Here is a 27,738-nt window from a genome sequence, read left to right on the forward strand (position 1 = left end):
AGACATCTCCCCACAATTTTTTAAAATAGATCCTCCAAAGGAGGGTCCCCAAGTTTATCCAAGCGGGACTTTTTAGGATCCTGATCCTCATGTGTAGGACATATTTACTCCCCTTTCAATCTCTCTTGCCTCCTAAAACGCTAAACTTGGGCGCGACGACTCCTTAAGATGCACCCTTTCCACACAACCCAAAAAGGATGCGTGACAATGAACACTTAGGAGGCCCACCATCTAGCATAGATTCAAAGTAAGCTGTGGCCCAAGAGTAAACAATTCAGGTGCAAAGTTGTTCCATGTGACATTCTAACTGAGCAGCAGCAGCTCAAGAAATGTCACCATGGGCCTTTAAAAGAATAATAATAACCCCATCATGTATGAAAACTGGTAACGCAGCTGCTGGGAACTCTGGGGCCAAAATGAGGGGGAGGTTTATTATCAGCTAGCTCCTTTGCACCCCCTTCGTTCCCTTGAAACTCAAGGTGACACCTTACTTTGGGTTAAATACTCAAAAGTGATTGGATTCTGCAAACTCCATACTTTCCTCAGCTGGGTAAAGGTTACACATTATGGCTGCTGAGACTCAACACTAGAAGGGAGGGGGGAGAAAATCTTCATACCAAAGTATACCTTCCTAAGTAGTTTATCCTTGGAGGATCTGAGGCAGTAAAGGAAGCATTGTTAAGTCAGAATCTGCAAGACCCTGCATGCAAGGGGTGGTCAAATTCTTTCAGGTGAGCAGGTTTATGACAAGAGCAAAAAGAAAGAAAATTAATGGCCACATGGCTGGATGGCAGCAATTGTGTTTTCCCCTGGAGAGAGGAAGGGAGGTGGAGAGGAGAGACATGTCTGAGAACTCCATGACAGCTTAAAAATGCCAAGGCCCCAAACATCAGGAAACTGAAGAAGGGAAAAGAAAAAAAGAGAAATGTTTAAATAAATGCCTGGGAGAAGTCTCTCCTTTTTATTTACCATATTCTGCATGTACAGTACTCTCTCTCTCTTTTTTCTCTTTGCATGTTAGGCATGAACTCGTAACTGAATTTAAAAAAACACACATACAAAATTTACACTTGGAATTTTGCAAACTTACTACACTTTGCAGAATTGAAAGAAGCAGGTTGTGGGTTGTCAATACAAGGTGGCACATATACTTAACAGTGCCTACCCCAACCTCCACAGAACTCTTTCTAAAGGCCGTTTCAACTCCCTTGTACCACACCAGGCTCTCCTGTCCATGTGTTTTAAGGCATTTTCCCCTGCCCTCCGCAGCAGTATGCTATACAGAGGCAGCTTTTCCTTTTGTATTATATGAAAGCAAGAAGATTCCGTTCTTCTTTTGTAAAGACCAGAAGCTGGAGCGAAAACTCCCTCTGCCCCCTGCAATTTCTGACATGCTTCTCCCCTTTGAACACTGTCAAGTTTAAAAGGGGAATGATTCCCTGCCCCCCCCCCCCAAGAAATTAGCCACCCTTCCAAGTTTCTACTCCCCCCCTTGCAAAAAAAAAAAACAGGCTTGCTGCCCTTCACAGTAAAAATCTATGTCTTGCAAAAAAAATGGGGGGGGGAATTAACCAGAGCAGGTGGAACTGCTAAAGCCGTTAAAAGTATATAAATATAAACTGATCCTCACTGCAGTATCAGTGAGGAAAGCTGCGGATAGGGCTGCTTTTTAACATTGACAACAACGAAATCGCACAAGAGACAGTATACACTTGTTAACCATTCAGAAGATTGAAAACGCTGATCTTGCTTGTTGGGCTCCCGTCTGCCCCGACCGCTCTCAGCTTCGATCTTAAGCTCACTGCACCCCGAAGAACTTAAGGATTACAAAGCTTTTGGTTTTTACTTTATTTTTAGCCATTTACTTTGGCCTTAAGAACTTCAACAAAAAGACACTCACCATTCTTAAGAGAGAAAATTTTAAAAAAAGAAAACATCCAAAAGTCAACGGACTCGTGGACACTACAGAAATTCAGTTCAGCTAAAGGTCTGGAAGGCGAGTATGAGAGAGCACGAGGCCTTTCACAGTAAAACAAGGGACAGCTAGCCAGGAGAAGAATGGTAGCATCCTGTCTTTTCATCATGTGAAGAAGATGTGGCTAAGAAGGGGGTGGGGAGAGAAATATCCGGATCTTACAGAACATAAACCAAATCCTCCCAATTCAGTATAAAAGGTATGTAGGCACCATCTGACAAATCTTGAAATTCAAGGAGGCAAAGGAAAACAAAACAACGCATTGCCTTTGCAATACTGAGGCTGGATCTTACACATACAGCGGAACGATGAGGCAGAATGAGTTTTACCATTGGGGGGAACTGTCCTTTTCTGAATGCTCCTATTCCCCAAAACCCATCATTTTGCCTCCTGGAAAACAACAAGACTAGCACAATGGAGAGAGGGACTGGGCTACAATCTCACTCCCAGGTATGTTAGCCTTTCTGTGTGCAGGGAGGCAAGTTGTAGTGTGTGTTCGTGCGCATGGATTCAAAAAAGGGAGGTTCCCCAGCCTGCAATCTGGAGCAGTATGGCTCTTTCTGCCACCTCATTCTGCTGCAGATGAAACAATTCAGTTTTTCCAGACTCTCAGCGGGGCTCACTCTCACAAATAAATGGCTCAAGGCTAGCAAACACATTCGGTTCATGTTTCCAATTTATTATTATGACTTCTTTAAGGATTCTTTACTTCTCCCGCCATCTTTGAGTGGGGAAAACCCAAATCAGTAGGTCTTTGGGTATGGGAAGATGTGTAAAAAAAAAAGAAAAAAAGGAAGAGGGGGAAAAGGCCAAGGTCTTCATTCTAAAGTCCCACAGTGGAGTGGGGGAGCGAACAGCAGCAGCAGCAGCAGTCTGGTGAGCAGGAAGGGAAAGTATCAACAATAAACCATTTCTGTGGTGGGCTGGAGGTGGGCAATGGCTTGCCCCAACAAACTGGCTGCTGGAAAGGTCAAGAGGGGAAAAGGACGGTAAAACACCACTGAAAAAAAAGGTACCAATTCCCCCCTCTCCAGTCATTTTTAGTAAGGTACCCCTCTTCCTCGACCTCCTCTTGGAGGCAATCTACTCTGCCCGCGAAAGGCTTTTCCGTAAGCAGCGGATGGGACCGGGTTCCCCCACGTGTGACTTGTTCCTGTGTCACTAGAACTAGCGTTTGCCACTCCCACCTCACTGTAGTTGTGAATTTTGGCCTCTGGGTGCACCAGTGTGTTGTTGCTCCCCTCGGTGGCTTTGATGAAGGACTGGCCAACGGAAGAATGCATCCCTAAGGGGATCCGGGCGAAACGGAGATCCTGGTCCCCTGGGAACTCAACCGATCCTGCGCCCTGGTAGCTGCTTGACTCCCCAAGGTGACTTGTGGAGCCCAGAAATGTCCTACTTTTCCCCAAGGTCTGAGGCGACATCTCCGCTGTTAAAGTCTGGCTGGAATTCCGCTCGTCGACATCGAAGCTGCTTCCCTCGGGCCCGTCGGTGCTGTAAGTCCTGGATGAGGTTTGCGACCGGGTATAATCCGAGGAAGGCCTCACAGCTTGGGGTTCGTGCTCTGGCTGGCTCGGCAACCCTGCCTCTTGCTGGGATAAAAGGTGGAGGAGGGCGGCCGTCACGGCCGGGTTAAAGTCCTGAGCTGCGTTGGAGGTGTTCTCCTCGGCCAGGTTGGGTGGCGGCGGCGGCGGCAGCGGAGGAGGTCCTGGAGGCTCGGGGGGTCTCTTCTCTGGTGGGAGAATGTGAGGACAGGCTGTGGAATGGTTACTTCTTTTAAACACCGTCTTAAAAAGTCACACGTGAACAAACATCAAAACATTTCAGACATGGACTCATGGGGAGGGGGGCCATAGCTCATGCTCTGCGTACAAATGATCCCAGGTGAGCTCCCACTAGAAGGCTCTGAGATAGCAAGGCTTGAAAGGCCTCTTCCAGAGATCTTTGAGAGCTGCTACTAAGTCAGGGAAATGGCAGGAGGTGCAGAATTCTAAGTAGGGCTAGGTGTTTGTACTCTTGATGCTTTTAAAGGAACAGAAACAGAAACAAAACTTAATCAACCAAGGAAACCCACATTGTGTGACATGAATAGAAAATGGAAAAAGGGGAAATGGGAAAAAAGGTTATTCTATTTGCTTTGTATTACTATGTTCATTTTACTATGGCTGGTCATGGGGAGTTGCAAAGTCCTAGGCAGAGCCCCAAAGTCCCACCCGCAGGAAATAAGGCTGAGCCCGTCTTTTGGCATCTGAGGATTCAGCAAATATTGCCAACATGCTTTCAAGAGTATCTTTGCAAACAAAAGGAGTAGAAACTTGCTCCTTTAAAAAGGAAACGAAAGGAAGAAAACTTGTGCCTTCATCCAGGTGGGGTAAAATTTCCTCTTAACCCATTTCCCCAACAAATAAGTTCAGCTCCTCTTTTCCTTCTAGCTTAGTCACAGACTCAAAAAGAATTTTTAAGAGTTTCCATCCTAATCTCAGGGTGCATTATGACATTTAAAGATGAAAGTTATGGTACGTTAAACATGCACGCAATGTAGCAAGCAAAGAGGTATGAGCAACACTCGATCAAAACATTAAGGGTGGGGTGGGGGGAACCCACATGGCAGATAGCCTCCTGTGACTATCATTTCAGAATGCGGGGGGAGAAAATGCTTTCTTTGCACATGGAAAGGCAGCATAGGCAGAACAAGTGCTCTAGCCTTGCCTTCTCATTGCCATGTCAGCTTCTTACGTGTACGGGAGTTTAGGCCTGGAGAATATTTACGGTCAGCCCCCAAATTGCTTTCTAATGTGGTAGAATCCACATGAGATTGTCTGTCTGAATGTTGGAACCAGCCCTGTGTGATAGGTCTTACAGTGGCTGCCGCTACTTAAATTCAGGTGGCAATTCTGATGTGCAAATGGCTTCCTACTCTTAAAGCCACGCGGAGAAGTAGATTGTATTATTGTTTGGCCTTAACGCAGGAGGGAGCAGCCTAACCAAGAACTTCTGATGGGGATTTTGCTGCCAGATTCCACACACACTCAAAGAGAAGACTACCAGGCTTGGTTAAAGAATATTCAAAGTGCTTTTTATTTACCGCTTGGAAAGCCCCCACATCCTTTCCCTCCTTATGTCCCAGGAGCAAGGGGTGTGTGTGTGTGCTGCGATTATTTACCTGTAGTTTCCTCCTGAGGCAAAGTGGGGGTCTTCCGCGGCCCCCGCAGCTCACTGCTCTTCTCCCCGTTGTTCTCCTCCACGATTCCTGCCGGCTCCTGGGTCTTGATGAGCTGGCTCAGCAAAACCGCCAACATGCTCTGCATGTCTCCCTGAGTGTTCGCCACTTCCGGGGTGGCTTGCTCTTCTGACGGCTGGGCTGGCGGGGGCGGCTCCTCAACAGCTGCTTCCTCTTCGGACCCTTTCTGAGAGTCCTGAGGCTGCGTGGTGGCTTCATTGAGTGCAGTGATGGACTGGTTGAGGGCTTCCAGCTGTTGCTGCATCTCCGGGTTTGAGTGGATGTTGAGCAGCTGAGCCATCTGCGGGACGCTAAGGTCCGTCTGGCTCTGCAACAAGTTCAGCAAGACAGCCAGCTCGCTCTGATTCAGCTGCTGCGTGATGTCACCGAGGCCTGCTGCAAACACCAAGGAAGGCCGCCAGAGGACAAAAACAAAACAAAACAAAAAACAAAACAAAGCGTTAGGAATGGAATAGAAGAAGGGAGTCCATAAGCAACCACCCATCTACTGTACATGCGCAATCAGACACCTCCCTCCCTCCGCCTTCTACAAGAGACTAACAACAGCAGCCAAAACCAGAGCTATTAAGGGCATGCAGAGTCCAAGGATGGAGACAGGGTGGGGAGCCATTCCCAGGATGAGTACCCCCTCATTTGACAGACCAGGAAGTGCTCTGTTCCCTGCTCGTGGGTTTGACTATACAGGGTGGGATAGCAGGTGTGGACAGGATGCCACAGGTGGTTTCAGTCTTGCTCCTGTACAGACACAGACCTAGCGCTACTCTGGAATCTTTTCTATTCAACCCAGTTTTTAATAATAATAATAATAATAATAATAATAATAATAATAATAATATCCTGCCCACCTGACTGGGTTGCCCATTTCACTTTCCTACTAGTCCATGCTATCTCCAGCTATCACCTGTTGGGTTTGTCATCTCAGATCTCTTAGACCAACTGACTCATTCTGTCCAAGAATCTGATAGGATCGCCCTGGTGAATGGCTTAAGTCAGGAGAGAGACACGTGGAGAGTGATCCTACTGATTCCCCTGGACCTCTCGGACACTTCCATATCATCAACCATGATAGCCTTCTGGAAACACTCTCCAAGTTGGAAGTCCTGATTAATTAGTTGACAGTCCTTCTGCCAATGCATCTCTGTCTGCATCTTTGCTTGCTGCCCCAGCTTCCTGCTACGTGGGTCCTGCACCAAACTTATGGTTTTTCCCCTTGTCACTTTTTTTGGGGTGGGGGTGGGGGCTGGAGATCTGGCTTCAGAATATCACATTTTACATTAGAGCTCAGCACAGTTGCCTCTGTCTAAAGGAGCAAAAGAAACCAGCAGCCAGCTGGATAGCAAAAAGGAATCAAGGGTAGTAAGAAGACAGCCCAGTCTGGCTAACCATAGTTACAGCTGTTACCCCAGGCTATACACTGACCGAATGAATCTACAACACAAGGTTGTGTTTTGATCGGAGCAGGCTGTGGTTGTACAGGACTGCTGTGATTCTTGATAGCATCTGTGCTTATTACGGAGGCTGTCTCCTTTCGGGAAACCTTGGCCGAGGGGGGCTCCTCTACCACGATCCCACTCTGCCGTTGCCGCCGCCGCTTCTTGCTCCACAATTCGTGGCAGTCTTGCCAGTGAGGAAGGCTGCAGAGAGACAGCAAATGGACATTTGTTGAGAAGGGAGCAATGAAGTTGTGGCAGAAGCCTGGAAGACAAATTCTGACACTGGGTGACCGCCCCTGCCTGTCTGATGCCACACCAGTCCCAAATGCTCAGCACAAAGATTCCCTTTTCTTTCCCAAGCTTTAGCACATTGTGGAGAACTGGGTGTGGGTAGGTGTGCTTTTACTATCTCAGGGATTAGACCAACCCTGCCCATCCTGAGTTATTTGGCATGAATGGAGAACTTAGAGAAAGGGTAGGTCAGTCTCATACTACCTGACAGGCCTTACAAAAGGATAGATTTGCACAACTTTTGCCCAAAATCTCAATATGACACAACCCTTCCCAGAGTCCTCTATGTGTGGCAAAGGGTTCAGGGGACGCAAAGGATTGGGTCAGGTCAGTAACACAAGTAAGCTAAGCCAAATTTAGGGAACTCTTACAGATAACCTTTTCATGAAGACTTAAGAGATGTACTTTGAGCTGTGCTGCAGAATCAATTTTGGGGCTGCAGATATGCTTGGGTGTGTGGAGGCTGAAGTCTTCCCATTGCCTCTGAATATGAATGAGGCAGACAAAGACAGGAAGCAAAAAAATCATTTCCTAGATCTTCTTGCCTTACAAGGTGGGGTTGGGGTGGCAGGTAGGCAGGTGATATCCTTTCTCATTGCATGCAGAAGGAGCATACACTGAGGCTGAAACACATAACAAAAGCCATTCAATTCCTCCAAGGTTAAACTGGCTCACAAACCAGGGTTGAGATTACCTTCCCACTGCAACATGTCACCACAGTATGCAGTTTCTGCTGCGATGGTTAAGTGGGCACCTGTTGGTGAATGCTTCCTCCCTGCCAGTAGCGTTCTGTGGTCTGAATTGTGCAGATCGCTCCGTGTGGATCTGTGGGTTAGCAAGCCCTGCCTTGCTACGAATCCAAGCACTCCACTCTCAGTGCACCTTTAAAAGACTAGGACATATTTCGGCCCCCACCTTGCAGGCTCCCTTTCCCAAGGAACAGTGAGGTGCTTACTCTGGAGGGTCCATCTTGCTGACATCAACATCCTTCAGGAAGTCACTTTGCAAGGCTTGCTCTGCTGTGCATCGTTTACTGGGATCCAGCGTGAGCATATGGTCCAATAGGTCAAGAGCAGTAGAAGGGATGCTGGGAGAAGAGACAGAAAATGAAGAAAACAACAACAACAACAACAACAACAACAACAACCACCACCACCAACACCACCCACAAACGGTCCCCATTATGACAATAACAAGCGCTGCTCTTCTGCACACATATTATCTCTTAATTCCCTGTCCCCAGTACCCTGGGTGATATTCATCACTACTCCTACTAAGAATAAATCCACTGACGTTAGGAGACATGATTAATTTAGGTTCATTAATTTCAACCAGTTTCCTCTGAGTAGGACTTAGTTGAATCCATACCCCTACCCTTTAAAAGCAGGCCAGTATTATTACTCCTCGGACTGAGCTAGTGGCTTGCACAATACAACCCAAGCACAGTGGTACCTTGGTACTTGAATGGCTTGGCTCCCAAACAAATTGGCTCCCAAACGCTGCAAACTCAGAAGTGTTCTGGTTTGCGAACGTTTTTTGGGAGCCGAATGTCCAACGCAGCTTCTGCTTGAGTGCAAGAAGCTCCTGCAGCCAATCGGAAGACGCGCCTTGGTTTTTGAACAGTTTTGGGAGTCGAATGGACTCCCGGAACAGATAAAAGTTTGAGAACCGAGGTACCACTGTATTCTTCTAGCTAAACTGAAATTTGATGATGAATCCATTCTGAGTTGAGAGACCATAATGACCTGCACACAGTTTCTAGATAGTAAGTCACTTTGAAACTACAGTGGTACCCCAGGTTACAAACACTTTGTAACCCAAACTCCGCTAACCTGGAAGTAGTACCTTTGGTTGAGAACTTTGACCCAGGATGAGAATGGAAATCGCGCTGCGCGGCGTGACGGCAGGTTCCATTAGCGAAAGCACGTCTCAGGTTAAGAATGGTTTGGGGTTAAGAACGCACCTCCAGAACGAATTAAGTTCGTAACCAGAGGTACCACTGTACTGATTAGGATATTTGCACCTCACCTACTCTTCCCAAAGCTTAGAGGGGAGCACTAGCCTGGCAGCTTCCTGCAATGTAGGTTAGGGTGAGAAACTGTGTTTTGGCCAAGGTTACTACAGCGAGCTTCATGGCTCAGCAAGGATATGAACCTGGATATCTCACATTCAGAACGGACTCTCTCATTGGGGTATCACACTGGCTATACTCTATATTTCAGCACCACCTCATTTTGGGCTGATCCCTTGCTGCACATATCACAAGCACCTCGTTGCATTTCTATCGTGGATTGTTTTTCAGCAGCAAATCATTTTTCTGGTGCCTCTCCATGTCTCTCAATCCCCACCCTTATCGCTAACACACACACACAAAATGTTGGGGTGTGCATCTTGTGGGGCGGGGTTGTACACAAATTCAGTGCTTTTTAGAGATATCACAGACATGAGGATTTGCAGGCACACAACACCGTTACCCAGGACGTACAAGGAAAACTCCTCCCGTAGGCGCCTTCGGTATTGCTTCTTAGGTTTCATGGTGTTGAAGTAAGGTAGCTTGATGACGTCTGGCCACACAGCCGGACAGGGGCTCCCGCAAAGGCGGCTGCAGGAGATTTGGAAAAGGGAGAGCATGAACACAACTATGTATTGCCTTTCTATATTGCCATGTTGTCCAGGATTTCTTCGTGGTTTACACAAGTTAAAAGGACTATAAAATGTGATGTGAAACATCCATCAAAATGAAACCGCTCAAACAGAAGCCATTTAGTTCTTCAGCCTTGAAGATGTGGATGGCTTAAGCCTCTTCTGATTTTCCCTCTCATCTAGTGAGGTCAAATGGCTTCAAAGCTATTTCTGCACATGCCTGCATGCAGCCTCCCACTCCCCTCACTACTCCTCACCCTACATTGCAGGTAGATGAGACAGGGCCTCCCATCAAGGATGGACAGGAATAAAAATGTGACACCGGACCTCCTGTGAAGGTCCATTTTCTGCAGGGAATGGAGGGGATCTTCGAACAGACAGTTCCCCGCCGGCAAAGGAGCCTATCTGAAGATCCCCTGCCCCCTGCAGGAGAATAGGCCACAAAACAGACACGACACACAGCAGATCCAAAGGAAACAGATTTCTATAAAGGTTTCCAGGGCTTGTTTACATGCAAGGTCAGGTTAATTGCACAGAAGTGCCCATTTTTCTAACTTTTAAAGGACTCCCATGATTACTGCTGTCCTTTTAGGAAGGCTCTTCCTCATAGCAGAGTTTAGAAATAATTCCATCTTAAGACAGGGTGCCTTGGAAGGTAGAAGCAAGTTTAGGTAAGGACCAGAGTTTTTAAAAAAGGGTGAAACATTAGGCTAAGGGCATTATATGCTCTGAGCAGCCCTAAATTTCTATGATGGAGGCTGCTGGTATTCTTGCCTCCCTTTAATCTGGTGCCAATTAGGTGAGGCACTCGAATGAAGTCAAGGGAGAATTCTTCTCTCTCACTGAGATCCTGATTGCAAGGATTGCTTCTGTTTGTGTCTACATCGTTCTGACACTTAGCTGCCAACAACCGCTGTCTGTACAAAAAAAAACTACCTGAGGGGGGCCCCTGTTACCTGCACATAAGGTGACTGCTAGCATTTCGGAACAAAATGACTGCTGGCATCGCCAAGACAGCACACCCAGCTCTCTTTGCACACGCTCCTGTTGATGGCACACAGAATGATTTACCTGATTAATTCAAGCTGGGACAACTCAAGATTGGCTTGAAAAATAGGCTTCTTTGTAAATAGTTCCCCAAGGATGCAGCTGGGAGGGGAAAAGGAACAAAGAAAGGTTGAAATGAACAGCAGAAACTGAATGAAGCATTTGAATGGGGAGTTGGGTGACTCTCGGTGGTTGCTTAGGAGGTGTGGTAGAATCCCAAAACAGAGAGGGAAGTGCCCAGTCAAATATGAACGGTAAAAAAAAGTCTAATTTTATCAACCTCTACGATCAACATTTTCCACTTGCATTGGGAAGATGTGTGACACATTCACCTTTACCATGCAAAAAGATGGCTATAAAACAAATCCAAAAAGCCTGATCAGTGTTGTGATGGCCTCTGCGCCAATTAGGTGTCCAAAATTTTCTACGTTGGATCGGGATGGAAGCTGGAACTCATAGAAGATAGAATCTTCTATTTCTCAGAGTTCCAAGGCTCATGGAACACTGAGAAGACCCTTTCTGTAATAAAAGGGCCAGGCTACCAAATTTTAAAAAGAAACAATGGGATGCATCACATAATAAAAAACAACAACCCATGGGCACTCTCTCACACACACTGTCATGGTGCACCATTATGATGCAAATGACAGAACCTGGCCTATAGCGTGATTTTCTAATCTACATCAAATGTGGGCACCACCAGAGTTTTCACAGTATGCCTAAATGTTTAGAAAGTATTTTTAGTTCACACTCACTCACTCACTCGTACAAGCCACTGAAAAAGCACAACACAGGGAAGCGTTCAGCAAGAACAGTAAACTCGTATCAGAAACTAGAAAGATGGCTTACCCGCAGCTCCAGACATCAATGGCCGGAGTGTAACGTTCCTCGCCTAGCAGCAACTCAGGTGGTCGATACCATAATGTAATGACTTTATTGGTATATGGACGGCTAAGTGAGGGGGGAAAAAGAGATGCTTCAGGTTGAGATATTTCTGTAACGAATCGGAACATACATACAAAAGCGAGCATGGGGCAGCCAAACCGTGTTTGGGGCCAAGGCTGAAGCTTCAAACCCAGCAGGGTTGGATTCAAATGGCTGAAACAAAATGAACTGTGTAGGAATCATTTTCCATAGTCACATCCCATATTGTGGGGTCTGTGTGTGTGTGTGTGAAAGGGCTTTAGATAGGCCAAGGAAGGTTTCTCTCACAGCCACACCTGCTCAATCCAGACAATGGGAAAGGGGGATTTTAACATTTCGTCCAGATGTGTGTCGCAGGTGCTATTACAAGTCATGCGTGTAAAATGTCATCAGATCGCGAACGCTGCTTGAAAAAATGCTTTATAGGTTAATAGGGCACGCAACCTGATGCATAAAAGTTTGAGTGATGTTTACACAATGAAATATGCAACACAAAGAATGCCGCAACAGGAGGCCAATGGCCTCCCACCTAAGGGGTTAATCAGATGCCCATCTGCTTGATTCTAGGCCACTTGTTGGACTGGAAGCGGACTTACACAATCTTTAAAAAGGTGCATGTTATTGGATAATACTATTTTTAGTCCCAGAGAAGGACAGCTTCCAAGCTTTGCTTCCTTATGGTGGTGGCAGGTAACAACTATTCCCATAAGGGCAGCCTGGAGGCTTGGCTCCTCTAGGAGAAACATTCTGATTGTGGCAATTTTAAAAGGGAGCACTCCAATGTGCATAATGCTGGAAAAACATTACTCAGACACTGAAATGAAGAATTTCAAAATACTGTAAAAGCAACCAGCATTAGAAACATGCTCATTTCATCTCAGTTATCACTTCCAAATTATTCCCACCCCAATCTCCTGGTCCAGAACTTAATACAATTTGCCTCAAGCTATTTTGAAATGACACAGATATTCACTCTGTGGATAAAACTACCTACCCCGCTCCCCAAGCTGTTGGTAGGATAAATTATCCCCAGAATACTTGTGGTGTATGGAGAGCGCTTAATATCCTGAAAGTCAAGCTTATGTAAGACCAATATCAAGGATTCAAATTATTGTTTTTATTGCTGTTTATACGGCACTTTCAGTTGTGCCAAGCTACTTGCGATCCTTCCTTCCTTCACCCTCAAGTGCCATTTGGCAGCACAGAATTTGAACCAAAATGAATTAGGGTGTCGCTCAGGAAGGCATCTTTACTCTGCCACAGACTGAGCTCAGGAGCATCTGAAGCAGAAATAGAAGTGCCTCTGATCACCTGTGAAAACACTGTTCCTTCACCACCACTAGCCTCCACACACTGAGGGATCAAGGGAGAAGGGGTTGCGTTCAACTAGCGAACCCACTGAAATGGGACACGGGTGGCGCTGTGCTCTAAACCACTGACTGACCCTACGGCTTGCTGATCGGAAGGTCGGCGGTTCGGATCCCCACGACGGGGTGAGCTCCCGTTGCTCAGTCCCTTCTCCTGCCAACCTAGCAGTTCGAAAGCACGTCAAAGTGCAAGTAGATAAATAGGTACCACTCCGACGGGAAGGTAAACAGTGTTTCTGTACACTGCTCTGGTTTGCCAGAAGTGGCTTAGTCATACTGGCCACATGACCTGGAAAAACTGTCTGCAGACAAATGTCGGCTCCCTCGGCCAGCAAAGCGAGATGAGCACCGCAACCCCAAAGTTGTTCGCGACTGGACTTAACTGTCAGGGGTCCTTTACCTTTAACCTACTCCCAGCCACCAATTTCAATGGGTCTACTCTGAGTAAAGGTTAGTTGATCACAACACAGAGCTTCCAAGGTCAGAGAAAGATAGGTTTGAGCTACCTCTTTGGTTTAAAATAAAAGCACCAGTCTTCACTTCATCAACAGGGACCAGAGGCTCAGAAGCATTTGCTTGAGGGCTTCCAATGAGTTCAAGACTGAGGTGGGATGTTCACCCAAGGCATTACTGAGATGTTCACCCAAGCAGGACTGTCTCTTGTATAAGTCTCACTGAGACAGATGGCAGACATGCAAGATTAACATTTATGCAGAAGACTGTCCTGGCACTCAGCTATACAGCTGCAACTGAAATATTTTAAGTGTGTTCTAAAGTGCAATATACAAATGTGACACTGGATGGCAATGGTGAGCTATGGCAAATTCAATATATTTTTCAAAACTTTTTTTTTAAAAAAAATTCACAGCGTTTTTTTATATGTGTGTGTAGATTCCATCCTGGTGTAGCTAAATCCACACCTATCATTTTCTCAGCAGACACCTTACCTTTCTTCTGAACTGTAGAGCCGGGCAAGCCCAAAGTCGGCCAGCTTGATCTGCCCACTGCAACAAGAAGGCGGAAGTAGACGTTTATTAACAATGGCTTACACAAAAGCACGAATAGGAAACAGAAAATGAACAGGAATTACTAAAATTAACAGAAGCTTCAGTCATTCGCACTTAAAAAGCTCACACATTTACAAGAGACGTCTGCAATGCTCTTTTTTTAAACAAAGTTTAACAATGGCTTCTTCCCGTATTTAAAATTTAAAGGGCAGAACTTACGAATACTGCTAATTTGAACTATTTGGTAGATTCCCATTTCTTCTTTCTGTGGAACAGTTCTAGCCTTAAGAGATATGTATGATTGCTAGCTGGTCCCCCTCACCCCAACGAAACGTACCACCTGGATTCCCTGCAGGTTGGCATAGCTTCTTTCAGGCTAGAAGCCTGGAAATGTATTTCTAAGAACTAAAAGCAGGAACATAAGATCATTTTGTGGTCTTGCATTCACAACCACATCTCTGCTTCAAACTGAAACCCTGCCTATATCTTGGAAATGCTTGGAGGCGGCCAAACTGTGCCTCATGCCTGCTTCCCCTACCATTTCCTCAAGTGACAGTGGTGGGTGAGAACCATAGTACATCAGACATAGGAGAAGGACCGATGAAGGAACTTGCGCATGAACGCGGTAGAGAAGCAGCTGCTTTATCTGTACGCACAAGTTCAGAACTTTTTTTTTAACCAAGAAACAGACCAATTTTATTACAAAGCCTTTTCTTCAAAAAAATGAAAATAAAAAGTTCTTTTAAAAAAACAACAACCAACAATATATATATCTTCCCTGCCCCCAAAAGACAAATACAATGATCTTTCATTTCACCAATACGAGTATCGAAGAGCTGCATGGATCTTTCATCCCAGAGGCTAAAAAACAGCTAAACCAGAGGCTTAACTTTTAACAAGATATAGGCAGAATCTCCCGAGTGCTACAGCCCAATTCCTAATGACTTATACAGTGGTACCTCGGTTTATGAACACAATTGGTTCCGGAAGTCTGTTCATAAACTGAAGCATTCATAAACTGAAGCGAACTTTCCCATTGAAAGTAATGGAAAGTGAATTAATCCGTTCCAGATGGGTCCGCGGCGTTCGTAAACCGAAAATTCGTAAACCGAGGTGTTCATAAACGGAGGTTCCACTGCAATTCTATTTATTCATTTTTATAAAGTAATGTATGAGGCACCCCAAATGCAACACCCAATTTAAAACTGCAGAATAACAAAAAGATTTAAGAACAAATTGGGGGGGGGATTAAACAGTGGAATTAATCAAATTTAAATTAGTCAAAATGCTACATAGAACTAAAATAAGTTTTAAAGGCCTCCTCAGGGAGGGCATTTCAAAGTTGGGGTGCCACTACAGAAAAGGCTCTGTTTCGTTTGGTGGTGGGATATACAACAGGGCCTCCAAAGCCCTGTTGTATATCCCACCACTTATTTTAAGTGAAGCCTATCTTTGAAGAAGAGCTTAATCCCCTGAAGCAGATTCGTATCAGAGGAGTCTTTCAGATATCCTGTCTGCAAAATGTTTAGGACTTTATAGGTAACAACTAGCACTTTCAACTGTTTGTTGAAAGTGCTTTTGGTGGAGGGCTGGTGTAGTATCACCCACCACGTATATTCCACAAAGCAACCTGGCTGTTGCATTTTATATGAGCTGCAACTTTCAAAAACCTTTCCACTTTGGCTTTAAAAAGCACAGGGATTGGGAGTCACATTTCCTTTATTGAACTGGTCTGGCCAGAAGGGCAGTTACCTGTTGTTTAATAAGATGTTGGAGCATTTTATGTCTCGATGTAGAAAGTTTTTTTTGTGACAGTAGTCGAGCCCCTCCATCAACTGCTTCATGAAAGACTTGATGTGATCCTCTGAGAAATGCACCAATCCAGATTCTAGCAATCCCATGAGGTCATGGTCCATATATTCAAATACAAGATAAAAGGCACCTGGGAGAAGGGGAGGGGGAGGAGAAAATGCCTGTTAATACTGACGGTGTCAAAGTACACAATTTGGCGCTTTAGCCCAAACACTTGTCTGTGAAATTTCCAAGATGGATTATGGTGTGAGCAGGAAAAGGCGAGAGCAGCTTCTGCTCTGACTCTGTATTTACAGCTGAAACCCTCCTTTTTCTGCCTTACTTAATATTTATGAAGATTGTCATGATTTTCTTGGGGTGTGTGTGTGTGTTAAAATTGGCATGTGCCAGCCCATCACTCACCTTGGAATCATATAGGTCACTGCAATGAACTGATCTCTAAGGAGAGAAACATTTCCTTCCCTGCTCACCAAGGTTATGACACCCAAGTAGAAGGGATGGACTCGGAGAGCCTGAAACTCTTCTAAGTATCTCACGAAAGACCCTCAAAATGGGAAAGCAAACATGAATGTTTGTGACAAAACAAGCCTTTGCCATGCTAGCACTCCTGGCGAAAACTGAAGCAAGGCTACGCAGAATCCTTTACCTGGAGGGAGCATTTTTATACGCTAAGTATGTTCATCTTACTTCTCAGCACAATGTCCTTCGATACCTTTGTCCTTCTTGAAATCCAGTGCATCTTGTTTGTCTGTGACGATTTCCTTCATGTTGACAACACTGCGGTGAATTAACTGCCGGAGAATTTTGATTTCACGGATGGCTGTGATGGGGAAGCCCTCCTTTTCATTGTCCAGCCGCACTTTCTTCAAAGCCACCAACTCGCCTGTCAAAACACAAATGACAGTCGGTAAGAAGGCAGGCAACCACTTGCAATAAAAATGAGCCGCGAAAAGGCTGGTCCTCTTAAACGCAGCCCTTCCTTCCAAGTTACACAAATCAGCTCAGCTGGACCTTTGACAAGTTCAACACTGGTTGGTAGATAAGGCCAACACGACTTGGGATAGGGGGGGAAGTAAGGGTTATTGATTTGTTTTGTTCTTGTTTATATTATGTATTTTGTGTTTTCACCTTGTGAAAAAACCACCCTGAGATCCACGGATGAAGGGCAAGTATACAAATTTAATAATTAGCAGTAGCAGTGGTAAGAGATACATTTTGTTATTTGCACGCTTATACAATTTGACACCAAGAAGACAATTATTGTCTACTGCCAGTCATCTTGCCCATTTCGTTCTTACAAATCATTGCAAGACTATTGCTTTGGACTGTGGCGCCATGGCTAGTGTTGGGGAGCAAAGGAGGAAATTCAGCTTCTCTGCCTGGATACATCCCTGGGCCTCTTCTTGTGGTATCAACCGTGGCGTACTGCACAGGGTTTGTTTTGAGAAAACGTGAGAAAGCATACTGGCATTACATTCTGAAGAAATGATGAATAAAAAGAGCCCTCCAAGCAGCAGCCTATTACACAGCCACCGGCCACATCCCTGTAAGAAGAGCTCTGCTGTATCAGGGCTGGTGGCCCATCTAGTCCAGCATCATTTGTCTATGGTAAGCCCACAAGCAGGACATGAGCACAACAGTCCTCTCCCCCTCCTGCAGTTTCTAGTAACTGGTATCCGTAAGCATACTGCCTCTGCCTACACGAAAACAGCTGATGTCAACAAATGTGACAGCAGCTAGACAGCATGGTGTGTTTTTTATAGGGTACTGCCATGGACCGGTTGGATGCAGAGGAATGGTGGGAAGGAATCAACTGGGGAACCCCCAAGGGAAGAAGGCTGACCGGCACGCTCTGCGACAGCTACTGAATCCAGTGAATTCAGTATGAGAAAAACGGACTGAAAATAGTGTGCACTTTTCTATGAAAATGAAAAGGATGTTTAAAATGACCTTTTGGGAATTATAGGGACAGAATGACCTAAAATGTATAGGAACTTAATTTATGTATGCTACTACAGTGGCAAGAATGTTACTTGCCCCAAAACGGAAAGAAGCAGAAGTCCCAGCAAAGGAAGAGTGGAAACGTACGGAATATGCAGAAATGGCGAAACTTACCGGAAGAATAAGAAATCAAGGTAACATTTTTTAAAAATAAAAGAATGGAAATGGTTTTTTGAATATTTACAGATAACTCATAAAGAGATAAAAACACTAGCAGGATTATTTTAATAACCTGCAGTTTTACAAGGGTATATATTTAAAGAGGATGAATAAATGAGCAAATAAAATTAATTTAGTTATGTAGAAGACATTAAAACCAAATTTAAGGAACCACAGAAAGAGGGGGAAGACAAGCTTTGAAATGTCAAAATGACTGTAAAATTAGTGAAATGTATAAAATTAGTAAAATGTATAAATTTGAAAAGTATGTATGTATGAATGAATGAATGAGAAAAGAAAATAGTGTGCACCTGTGTCCTTGTCCTTGGCTTTGTACACTTGCCCATAGGTCCCCTCGCCGATAATACCAATGATATCAAATTTGTCCACGCAGCGCTTTCCCCAGTCACTTTCCGTCTGCCTCCTTTCACCGTAACGAGGACAACAGATTCTGAGAGACAGAGAGATGGGAGTTGGGTAGGAGAAACACAAGCACCGTAAAAATCCCAATTACCGACTTGGACAAAACATTTCTGAGTAATAAGCTTTGGTGGATCTTCCTGTCCGATTATCTGCCCTCATGGTGCCCATATCAACACCTGACACTACAGATTCTTTACAGCATGCATGCGTGCAAGTTGTAACACTGCCTGAAATTTCTAATCCGATATATTATTTATTACTGTACATTTATGCTCCACACTTCCTCTGAGGAGTTCGAAGTACCTCAAACATGGTTTCAGGGCAATTTTCCATTGAGACATTACAGGACTAGGTGTTTAAACATATATGAGAATAATTTAAGCTGTTTTATACAGAGTTTAGCTATTGATCCAGTAGTATTCCAACAAGCACTGGGTTTCCAAAGTCTCAGAGAGAGATCTTTCTCAGTCTTGCTACCACAGTTCCTTTGACACAGAGATGGGGAATCTGTGGCTCTACAGATGTTGCTGGACTATTTCTGCATTGGCACTCTTACAAAGTGAATCCTCAGTAAGCTGCTTGCTATTTGTTTTGCTTCTGTAAATTTGTGTCCATTGTTTTCATTATTTTATTTATTTCATTTAATAAACACAAAGAAAATAAACTTGCTCTGGGAATTTTGCTTCTTCCCTTTAGTTAGGATACCAGCAGCTGATTCCTGCACCACACCAAAAATCAGTGGCCCTCTGATTTGCCATTTGCTACCTTCCATGTAGTAATCTTTTCCCTCTCTTGCCACCTAAAAAAAGATTCCTAAAGACTTACTCTTTATGTGCAAAGAGATGGATTCCTTTTATGAACCCCTTTCTTCTACCATTTCCTCTCCCTTTAAAAATATTTTTTATATAGATTTGCAACATAATCATAGTGTTATTTACTGGTGCTAGTCAGCCAGACTCAGTTATACCAGAGTTAAATAAATATTTACTGGCTACCAATCTATTTCTGAGCTGAAGTGTAAGGTGTCAACATTGAATTTTAAGGTTCCACATTGGTTAGGCCATGATAGTTTATATTTTAGGTATTTATATAGAAAATGCATCTTTCTCAATGACCTTCCCTGTGTCTTAACATCTTCTGGTGGAGCCCTGTGTCAGATGCCTTCCTTGCTAACAGCAATGCTTTTTCAGTAGTGACATTTTGCTTGCATAATGCTCTCCCCTGTGATCTACACAAGGTTAGCATCTTCTAAGCTTTACTCTGCTTCATGAGATCTTTTAATTCTACCGTGCCTCCAAGGAGGCACACTGTTTCTATTGTTATTTTAGAACTGTGAATCTCAACATAATATGCAATGTTTATTCTATTTTTAATCATTAAATAGGAATCACGTATATCAATTAAAAAACAGGTTTATCAGTCTGCACATGACAGCTAACATGGCACGGTAACTGAGTTGGGAACCAGTAGTTCCCAGTTCAAATCTTGCCTCTGCCTTCAACACACTATGTAGCCTTTGGCCATTGTCACACAGGGTTCCTATAAGGTGATTCAGAATGAATGAGAATGCAAGACATAAATGGCAACTGTTCTTATCACTACTAAAACATGGCATGAGATGGCTTGAGCAACGATCTGGCAAGCTCTACTTTCCTAGAAGGAACTGCTTTACACAACTTGGGTGAGTAGCTAAGTGTCTATCTTCATCTGGTTTCTTATGGTTCCTCCCATTAATTCCAAACCTTACCAAAATGACCAGAAGCTTCCCGCACTTACTTTGGTCTCTTTCTACATGGTTGCTGAGGTGGTGTGGCTGCCTTTGGTTCTGGAGACTCTGGAGGGGAAGGGTCTCCACCAGGAAGCTCTGGAGGAAGTGGGAGGTCCGTGAGCAAGTGTCGTGGTCTCTGGTCTTTCTCCTTCTTCACAGGTTTTGAGGGAACAATCTCCTTTGGGCTAAAGCACCAGGAAAACAAACAACAGCAACAACAAAAGAAGGGCATATTTATGAATTATTTAGAGCAAACACTTGTCACATCTCAACACCCTCTAACAGAAAGCTGACAAAAGCTTTCTTTTTTGGAGCAATGTGCATAGCTGCCAAGTCCGGGTCGTAAAGATCCGGGATCGGCAGTGCGCGCATGACCGTAAGTTGCGTGACGCAACTTACGGTGGCGCTTTGCCCTTCTATGGGCATCAGAAAATGGCAGCGGCAGCGCCGGAAGTCGCTTCCGCGCATGACTGGAAACACGTAAAAGCGACTTCCGGCGCCGCCATTTTTGATGCCCATAGAAGGGCAAAGCGCCACCGGAAGTCGCGTCACGCAACTTCCGGTCATGCGCGGAAGCGACTTCCGGCGCCGCCATTTTCTGGTGCCCATAGAAGGGCAAAGCGGCACCAGAAAAATGGCCGCCGGGCAGAAGCCAATTTAAGGGACAATACCAGGATTTTTCACCAAACGGGAGACCGCCGGGAAACGGTAAGAAAAAAGGGGTTTTCCCGGCGGATACGGGATACTTGGCAGCTATGGCAATGTGATAGCCACCAGGATTCAAACTTTACTGACAGTGAGTATTTGTTGCTATTTAGCTCATCCAAGTGATGCGCCATACAAGAACCAAATCTAGTATCTGGCATCAATTTTGGTATCCAAAGTTACTTTAACACACAAACACATACACACACTAGGAAGCATCTACCCTCATTGTCAGGGGATTGTTGCGGCTACTCCCGAGTAAAGACGCTCCAGTCTGGTCTGTCTTTAAGAGTTTTATTGTGCATACTATTTACAGTGCAGATACATCAGAAAACATGACTGCCTAGTCGCTCCCAGAATCCGGCAATACCGCCTTCCGGTTTCTGGTCCAACATAAGAGCTTGGGGACCCCAAAACGCCTCCCCTTCACCCTACGTCTGGGTGCGCACCTCTAATCGGGCACCGGAAGGGGCTGTGTCCCATCTCCCCTTTGTTGGCTGGGACGTTGCTGTGACTCTGCTGCGTCGCTAAGCCTTCCTTCCTCTACTGGCCATCTGAGTCAGTGCAAGGGCTCAGCAACATCTCGGAGCCCTCCCTCCATACCGCTCCAGCCCTCCTCTCTCCCTTCTAACCCGCTGCTGACGCTATGGCTGGGCGAAGTGCTGGTCAGGATGACTGGGGGAGGCTCCCTGTAGGGAGTCCCTCTGACACTCATGGTCACAACTTTGGGGCCAAAATGAGTAGGCAATATCTAGTGAAGCCAGAAAAAGGCTGGTTTGCACAGGTACTCCTTTCCTCCCTTGCAAGTTATCTCTTAGATTGACTGGCCATCTAACCCCTTTCTGCTCCTGCATACAGGTGGAGACCATTTTAGGAGCATCCAACTGACACGCAATCGCTGATGCGGGGTCCTGTTGGGCCCAGAAGAAGTCAAAACAAGAAGTCAAAACTTATACGTGCTCCATCAACGCACTGCGGGCTGAAATGGACGCCACCTTTGGGGTCCATTGTCTCCCCCCCCCAGCAGATGTGAAAAATTCGAGCCCTCTTTGCCATGGTTGGTGAGAGGGAGGGAGGGGTAGATAGGAAAAAGAGAAGAGAAACACACCCCAGCTGTTACTTGCAAATATTAATTTCTGCTTATAAGGAGTGGGCTGACTTTCTGACCGCTGCATATATGAGCTTTTTACATGAAACAATTTTCTCCACAAGTTAAAATTTAATTTTCATCCGTCTTCAGTTACCTGGTGTTACAGGTGTGACACCCCTCACCATCACCAAATTGAATCAGAACTACAGGCTGGTTCGTGTGCAGAGTCATCAGGACAACCTAAAGTGGTAATGTGCATGTGTGAATGCACCACTACATATGTAGGATTAGTTAAGAAGAGATCAGCTGGATCAAACCAAAGACCCATCTAGTGCAGGATACTGTTCTCAAAATGGCCAACCAGATGCCTCTGGAAAGCCCACAAGCAGGCAGGGCACGAGTACTAAAGGACTCTTTTGCTCATGATCCCCATCAACTGTTACTCAGAGGCATACTGCTTCCAATGCTAGCAACCACAAGTGGCCTTAATTCCTCCATGGCCTACAGACAAGAACTTTCACTTTACTTCAAACACAATGCTTTTTTGAAATACAGGCAGTGATCATTTCCAGAACATCCAACCGATGTGTGATGGCCAACACATGGGTCCTTTTAGACCCGGAAGAAGGCAGAAAGAGGAACCCTTGTATGTGCTCTGCTGACGAGCACAAGGGGTGGGAATAGAACCCCAGTGTGAAGTGGTCGCCGCCTGTAACCAGTTGTCAAGTAATGTATATATGCAACTTTGAATCAGCCCTGTGTGAAGTGCACACACAGAAAATGAGCAACGCCGAGCTAAGCCTAGCAAAAATTCATACCTGGGGTCCAACAAACTGCCCTGTTTGAGGTCAGCATGAAGCCCCTCCCTAAAAGTCAGTCTGGCTAGTGACACTGAGAACTTGAGACTTCTGATGGCCGAAGTCAGCTAGATCTACTGCCCTGTAAACTCTCTTTCAGGGGTGCACTAGATCTTTGCTTAATTACACAGCTGATCAGATGGACTGAAGGCCTTTCCTCTGGGCAGGATTCCTCGGGCTTCTTTCTCATATTCCAGCCCCACAATTCTAAGGTGGGCTATATGGTTCAACACAGCTGCCAGGCATAAACTATGACCCTCACATCACCACCCTACTAACCTTTGATCCTCCCTATCTTCTCTCCCCTAGTCCTGTCAATGTTATTTTTTAAAAAGAACAATATTGTAAATGAAGCAAACCCCCACTCAATTGTTTGAAACTGGTTTACATAACTTTCACCAAATAGAACATTAGATTCTACAAGCGCAGAATATGATCACAATGCACCATTCCAATCTCTCTCTTGGAAGCCTCTATGGGCTCTAGCTGAATTGGAGAGAAGAGACAAAACCAGATCCCACATCCAGTGCTCGAAACTCCCATTGTTCCAGGCACATTTTGTGACACGGAATTTCATTAGTGCGAGCAGTTTCTGAACTCTGGGTGCAGTACTGTGCCTAAGATTTCAGATTAAACCTGCAGACTGGAAGGAAAGGAGGACCTTTTTTCTGCCTCCCCACTTCCAACTACTCTGCCTGTATGTGCGTATGACATCACAGTACATGCTCCTTAGAAAGGAAAACCACCTCACAGGCCAAAAAGACGGGCAATCTCCATGTTCATGGTTAATTCAAGACTTAAGAGTTACTTCAATATTTAGGAATATTTTAACAAAGACTGGCATGAGCTTATCTCCTTACAACTACACCAGACAAGGAGTGGGGAGAACAAAAACCTCAGCTTTGTCCATTATTTAGCATTACATCTGAACGTGGTTATCTACAAATTCAGGGGATTGTAGTTTTAACAAACTAGAGTTAGACTAAAACAAGCCTTGGTTTGATAAGCAGGCTGAGAACCTATCCAGAAAAAGCAAATGAGCTAAAGCAAACGAGCCAAAGGACTCACTAAAAAAGAAGCCCAACCTCCCTAAAAACTCAAGACTTTGTATTGGGAGAATATTCTTTCTGACCCCAGATATGGCAATCAAACATTGATAGTGAAGCAAATGCCACACACTGTCCGTGCTCTGATGATAATCTCTCAGTGCACAGGCAGCTCCTTTGGCACGATTAAATCAGGAAGTCTCTGTTGAACCCATTTTGTCCAAAATGGAAAACTATGTTACAAATTTCAAAACAAGCTAGGATATTAAACATAGTTCAATAGCCAGGCTAATATGCTGGCTTGTCTTAAACCAAAATAGGAAACTAGGGTTAACAAGAAGTTTCCTAGCTTAACTGTTCAAAGCAGCAAACTGAAGGGCTAAACAGTCATGCATTTCTCAGATGAATGAACCAAGGCAAGGTAGTCTGAACCTGACTGCCAAGTCCGTTAAAGAGACAAAATTGAGGCCAGTAGCATAAACCTGACGCACTTAAACTGTTGCTAACTGGGGATTTTTTTCCAAGCTGGCCACATAAGTGAGGCATTCTGAACAAGGGACCAACACCCAAACAAAAATGTAGCTTTATATATACCAGGGGTCGGCAAGGTTTACCTTGCCTAGCCCAGTTCACTCCAGCGGAGATCCCTCTGTGGACCTGATTGTGCGCACGCATAAGCGTGCCTACCTGCAATTTCCACCATCTGCGTCTGCGCAGACGCGATTTCTGGCATCTGCATCTGCACAGAAGATATTTCTGCCGTCTGCACATGTGCAGACGCAATTTTCAGCACAGCAAAAGTGAGTCCCCGTGGCATGCCGGTTTAGCACAGTGCGTGGGGACTCGCCAAGCGGGCGGCTAGTGGGCTGGTTAAACGACCTGGGTGGGTCGCTTGTGGCACTTGGGCTTTAGGTTGCCGACCCCTGATATATGCTATACAAGGAATAGCGCTGGTGTACAACCAATCATTCATGTCAGCTAAATCCAGTACTATCCTGACTGGCAACAGCTGTCCAGAATTTCAGGCTAAAGCCTCTTTCAGCTCTGTTACTCAAGCAAAGATCTTTTATTCAATATGCTCTAATCTTCCATTTCCTGCAAGGGAGCCCCAATCCTAACCATCCCACTAATTTAGAAGGCTGTTTTACACGTTCCATATACCTGGTATCCTCTCCATACATTCCAAAGCTGCTTTCTACATCTGGGGCCTTGAGTTTTTCTTCACGATCTGTGCCATTTTCAGAAAGCTAAATCACATTTCAAACACCAGATTTTTTCATTTGCAATGAGAAATGAGCAGATACACGAATTCTAACAATTCCTGGTCCATAATATTACCAACCCTTTGTGGAAGAGGTATGGTTATTCCCCTTACCTATCCATGTCATCTTCCCCAGGCAAGACAGGTGGAAAAGGAAGCGGAGGCAACGTTGAAGTTTTCAGATGCGGAACAGCAGTTGTCACAGATACATGTGTCTTTAAGGAGGACTGCGTGGTGGGTTGAGTGTTAGCCTGAGTAGTCAGAGATGTCCTGGAGTGGGTAGACGACGGCAGACACAATGGAGGGGTGTGAGTGGCAGGTGACTGGGCAGGCGGCAGAGGGGGAATAACTGGTGATGGAGGCAAAGGGGGTAACGGAGGAGGAGCCTGAGCAGGGGGCGACGACGTTGGCAGAGGAGGTAGTGACTTAACAGAAGGCAAAAGAGGTGGGACCTCTTGCTTGGCTGTCTCTGCTTCCTTTGGAGTCACAGTTTCCTCCTTTCCGCCTGCAAGTTTCATATCTTTTGTTCCCAATGCTTTTGAGTCTTTAACTGAAGCAGGAGGTTTCTTCTCGTGGTTCTCTATTGCCTTTGTTTTTAGGGGCTCAGAAGTAGTTTTTGTCTCTGTGTTGTGCTGTGTGACATTTGCTGACTCAATGTCAGAAGGGCACTTCTCAGGTTTAGCCGTTTTTGCCTTTTTGGCCTCAACCGCTGGCTCTTTAACTTCAGCCAAACTATTTTCTTTCCTAGATAAAACACTAGGAGAGTCCTTTCTCTCTTTCCCATCAACCTTTGCTGCGGCTGCTGCAGCAGCAGCCCTCTCTTTTTTCTTTCTACTCAGTTCAGCTCCCAGGCTGGAGTTCAATGGTAGCCGGGCAGGTGAGATACTGGAATGCCGACTGCGGGACCCAGATCTCTGCTTTTTGTTATGCGAAGATGAGTGCCTCGAGTAAGCAGGACTTCTACTTCGAGACTTCACTGGCTTCCTGCGGAAAAAGAAGAGGAAAATCAGAATCTCCAAAGAACGCTATAGTCACGTTTTATGTAAAAACGCAAACCTTTAGCTCTCAAAGGGGTGGGGGGCATACTTGAAGTGTTTAGACATGGCTGTGATCCTGTGGCTCCAATGAACATTTTAACTCTTCACCGGCTTCCCCATTTGCTTCTATTAGAGGTTCTCAGCCACATTATTATTTTTTTACAACACATTAAACAATCAGTCACTGCCAAAGTAGAGGTGGACAACTTCTGGCCATGGTGTATTCGGCTCCTAGCCAACTTGCCTGGGGGCTAGAAACACTAGACCGTAGTATCACTGCATGATACACACTAGGCATCTTGGCTGAGAAAAGGCTTTGGGAAACAAAAATCTCAGCACTAAAGGGAGAGCATGTGCCAGAGTCCTCTGTAGCAAGGTAGACCACTTGCCTGCAGAATTCTTTCCTGTATTATTTTCATTGATGATGAAAGGAGCACCAGACAACTGAGGAAATAAGCTGAAGAGCAGAGCTGCCTCTGAATGGGTCACTGCTCGTCTCAAGCTTCCTCTCCATGTCTTGCTGGTACCTCTTAAGAGCCACCCCTGCCCCAGCCTCCACATTATCACAGAAACCACTGTGGTATTACTTCCTTCAGCAATAAGGAGAACTGGTCTACTCAAAAATGTCATGGGACTCTCGGGTGTGCTGCACTGACCATGAGCTGTGTTGGTTTCTGGTTCTCAAGATGGCAAGATCCAAGTTCAGCACAGCATGCCCGAGAGTCTCATGCCACTCCTCACAGAGGGAATATGCTAGAGGTGGGATATGACCCATGGGTTGCCTCCTGTCCACTTAAGGCTGGACAAAATAGTTCTGCAGATCACATCTCAGGTCAATTGATCACCGTAATCTAAATCATTCTTAAACAGGAAGAAAGGAACATAAGGGGGGGGGAATTTGAGTACTGTAAAAGAATATGTACTAAAACTCAACCAAATCCTGGTACCTAGCAGAAGCACTGCAAGACTTCTCTGTCTTAGCTGGCAAGGACAAGATGATGCTAAGAGCCATTTTAGTGGCTCAAAATGTAACCTTCCTGAAGATAGTGAAGTTTTATTTGGTTGCCTTATTACTTACAGGCAATTTGAAAGTTTGGGCATATATTTTACAACCACTTCTGAAAGACAGCATAACTTTTGAGACTCACGGGCAGTGCTGGAAAAATCCCAGCTGCATTTTTCACTAAATGCACAGGACTGAATGCACTGCTGCTTATGACAAGCAGGGACAGTTTGAATTAGGCCCTGATATTTGGCTGTGCAAAGACCAGGAGACTGGGGAGGAGGGCACACACAGAAGGCAGCCCCTCTCGGAGCAAACTGAATTCAGCTTCAGGCCAGTCACTCTAACTTCAATCTGTGTGCACATCAGACTGTCAATAAGTAACTACAACAGGCATACCTGCCATTTCAAACTGTTCAAACTCTCTGAATGGCCTCTGACATGGGAAACGCCAGTTGGGCTCTTGGTCACTATTAGCTCACTATTCAGTTGCTATTCTGAAAGCCTCCATCAGGGAAAAAACCAGCCAGTTGCTGGGTAGGTTCTTCCCTGGGTGTGCCTCCCTTGACTGGGGCACAAATCAGATTGTCATCCCTAGAGCAGATGACCATCTCTGTTGGGGACATCCATTTATCCTACACACACAAT

General features: G+C 45.2%; 1 protein-coding gene across 9 annotated transcripts in view; it reads right to left on the reverse strand.

The window, feature by feature from the left end:
* CDK12 (cyclin dependent kinase 12) overlaps window positions 1–27,738 on the reverse strand; it is a 117,112-nt gene that overhangs the window by 81,636 nt on the left and 7,738 nt on the right. For 5 of the 9 annotated variants that reach the window (XR_015946678.1, XR_015946679.1, XR_015946677.1 and 2 more), the window contains exons 2-13: window positions 25,165–26,034; window positions 20,100–20,276; window positions 18,212–18,351; window positions 16,453–16,623; window positions 15,681–15,870; window positions 13,869–13,925; window positions 11,480–11,581; window positions 10,655–10,732; window positions 9,426–9,542; window positions 7,896–8,027; window positions 6,636–6,850; window positions 5,139–5,591 (exon numbers count right to left, since the gene is read on the reverse strand). Coding sequence is in view for 5 of the 9 variants with exons in the window: in XM_060281507.2 (XP_060137490.1) it covers window positions 5,139–5,591; window positions 6,636–6,850; window positions 7,896–8,027; window positions 9,426–9,542; window positions 10,655–10,732; window positions 11,480–11,581; window positions 13,869–13,925; window positions 15,681–15,870; window positions 16,453–16,623; window positions 18,212–18,351; window positions 20,100–20,276; window positions 25,165–26,034 (2,702 nt within the window). In the remaining 4 variants the exon portion in view is untranslated. Of the gene's footprint in view, window positions 1–1,824; window positions 3,732–5,138; window positions 5,592–6,635; window positions 6,851–7,895; window positions 8,028–9,425; window positions 9,543–10,654; window positions 10,733–11,479; window positions 11,582–13,868; window positions 13,926–15,680; window positions 15,871–16,452; window positions 16,624–18,211; window positions 18,352–20,099; window positions 20,277–25,164; window positions 26,035–27,738 lie in introns of those variants that run through there. The other 4 variants (XM_035134481.3, XM_035134479.3, XM_035134480.3 and 1 more) reach the window with 4 other exon arrangements.

Source organism: Zootoca vivipara, chromosome 12, assembly GCF_965207765.1.
Source record: "Zootoca vivipara chromosome 12, rZooViv2.hap1.1, whole genome shotgun sequence".
Classification (NCBI taxonomy): domain Eukaryota; kingdom Metazoa; phylum Chordata; class Lepidosauria; order Squamata; family Lacertidae; genus Zootoca; species Zootoca vivipara.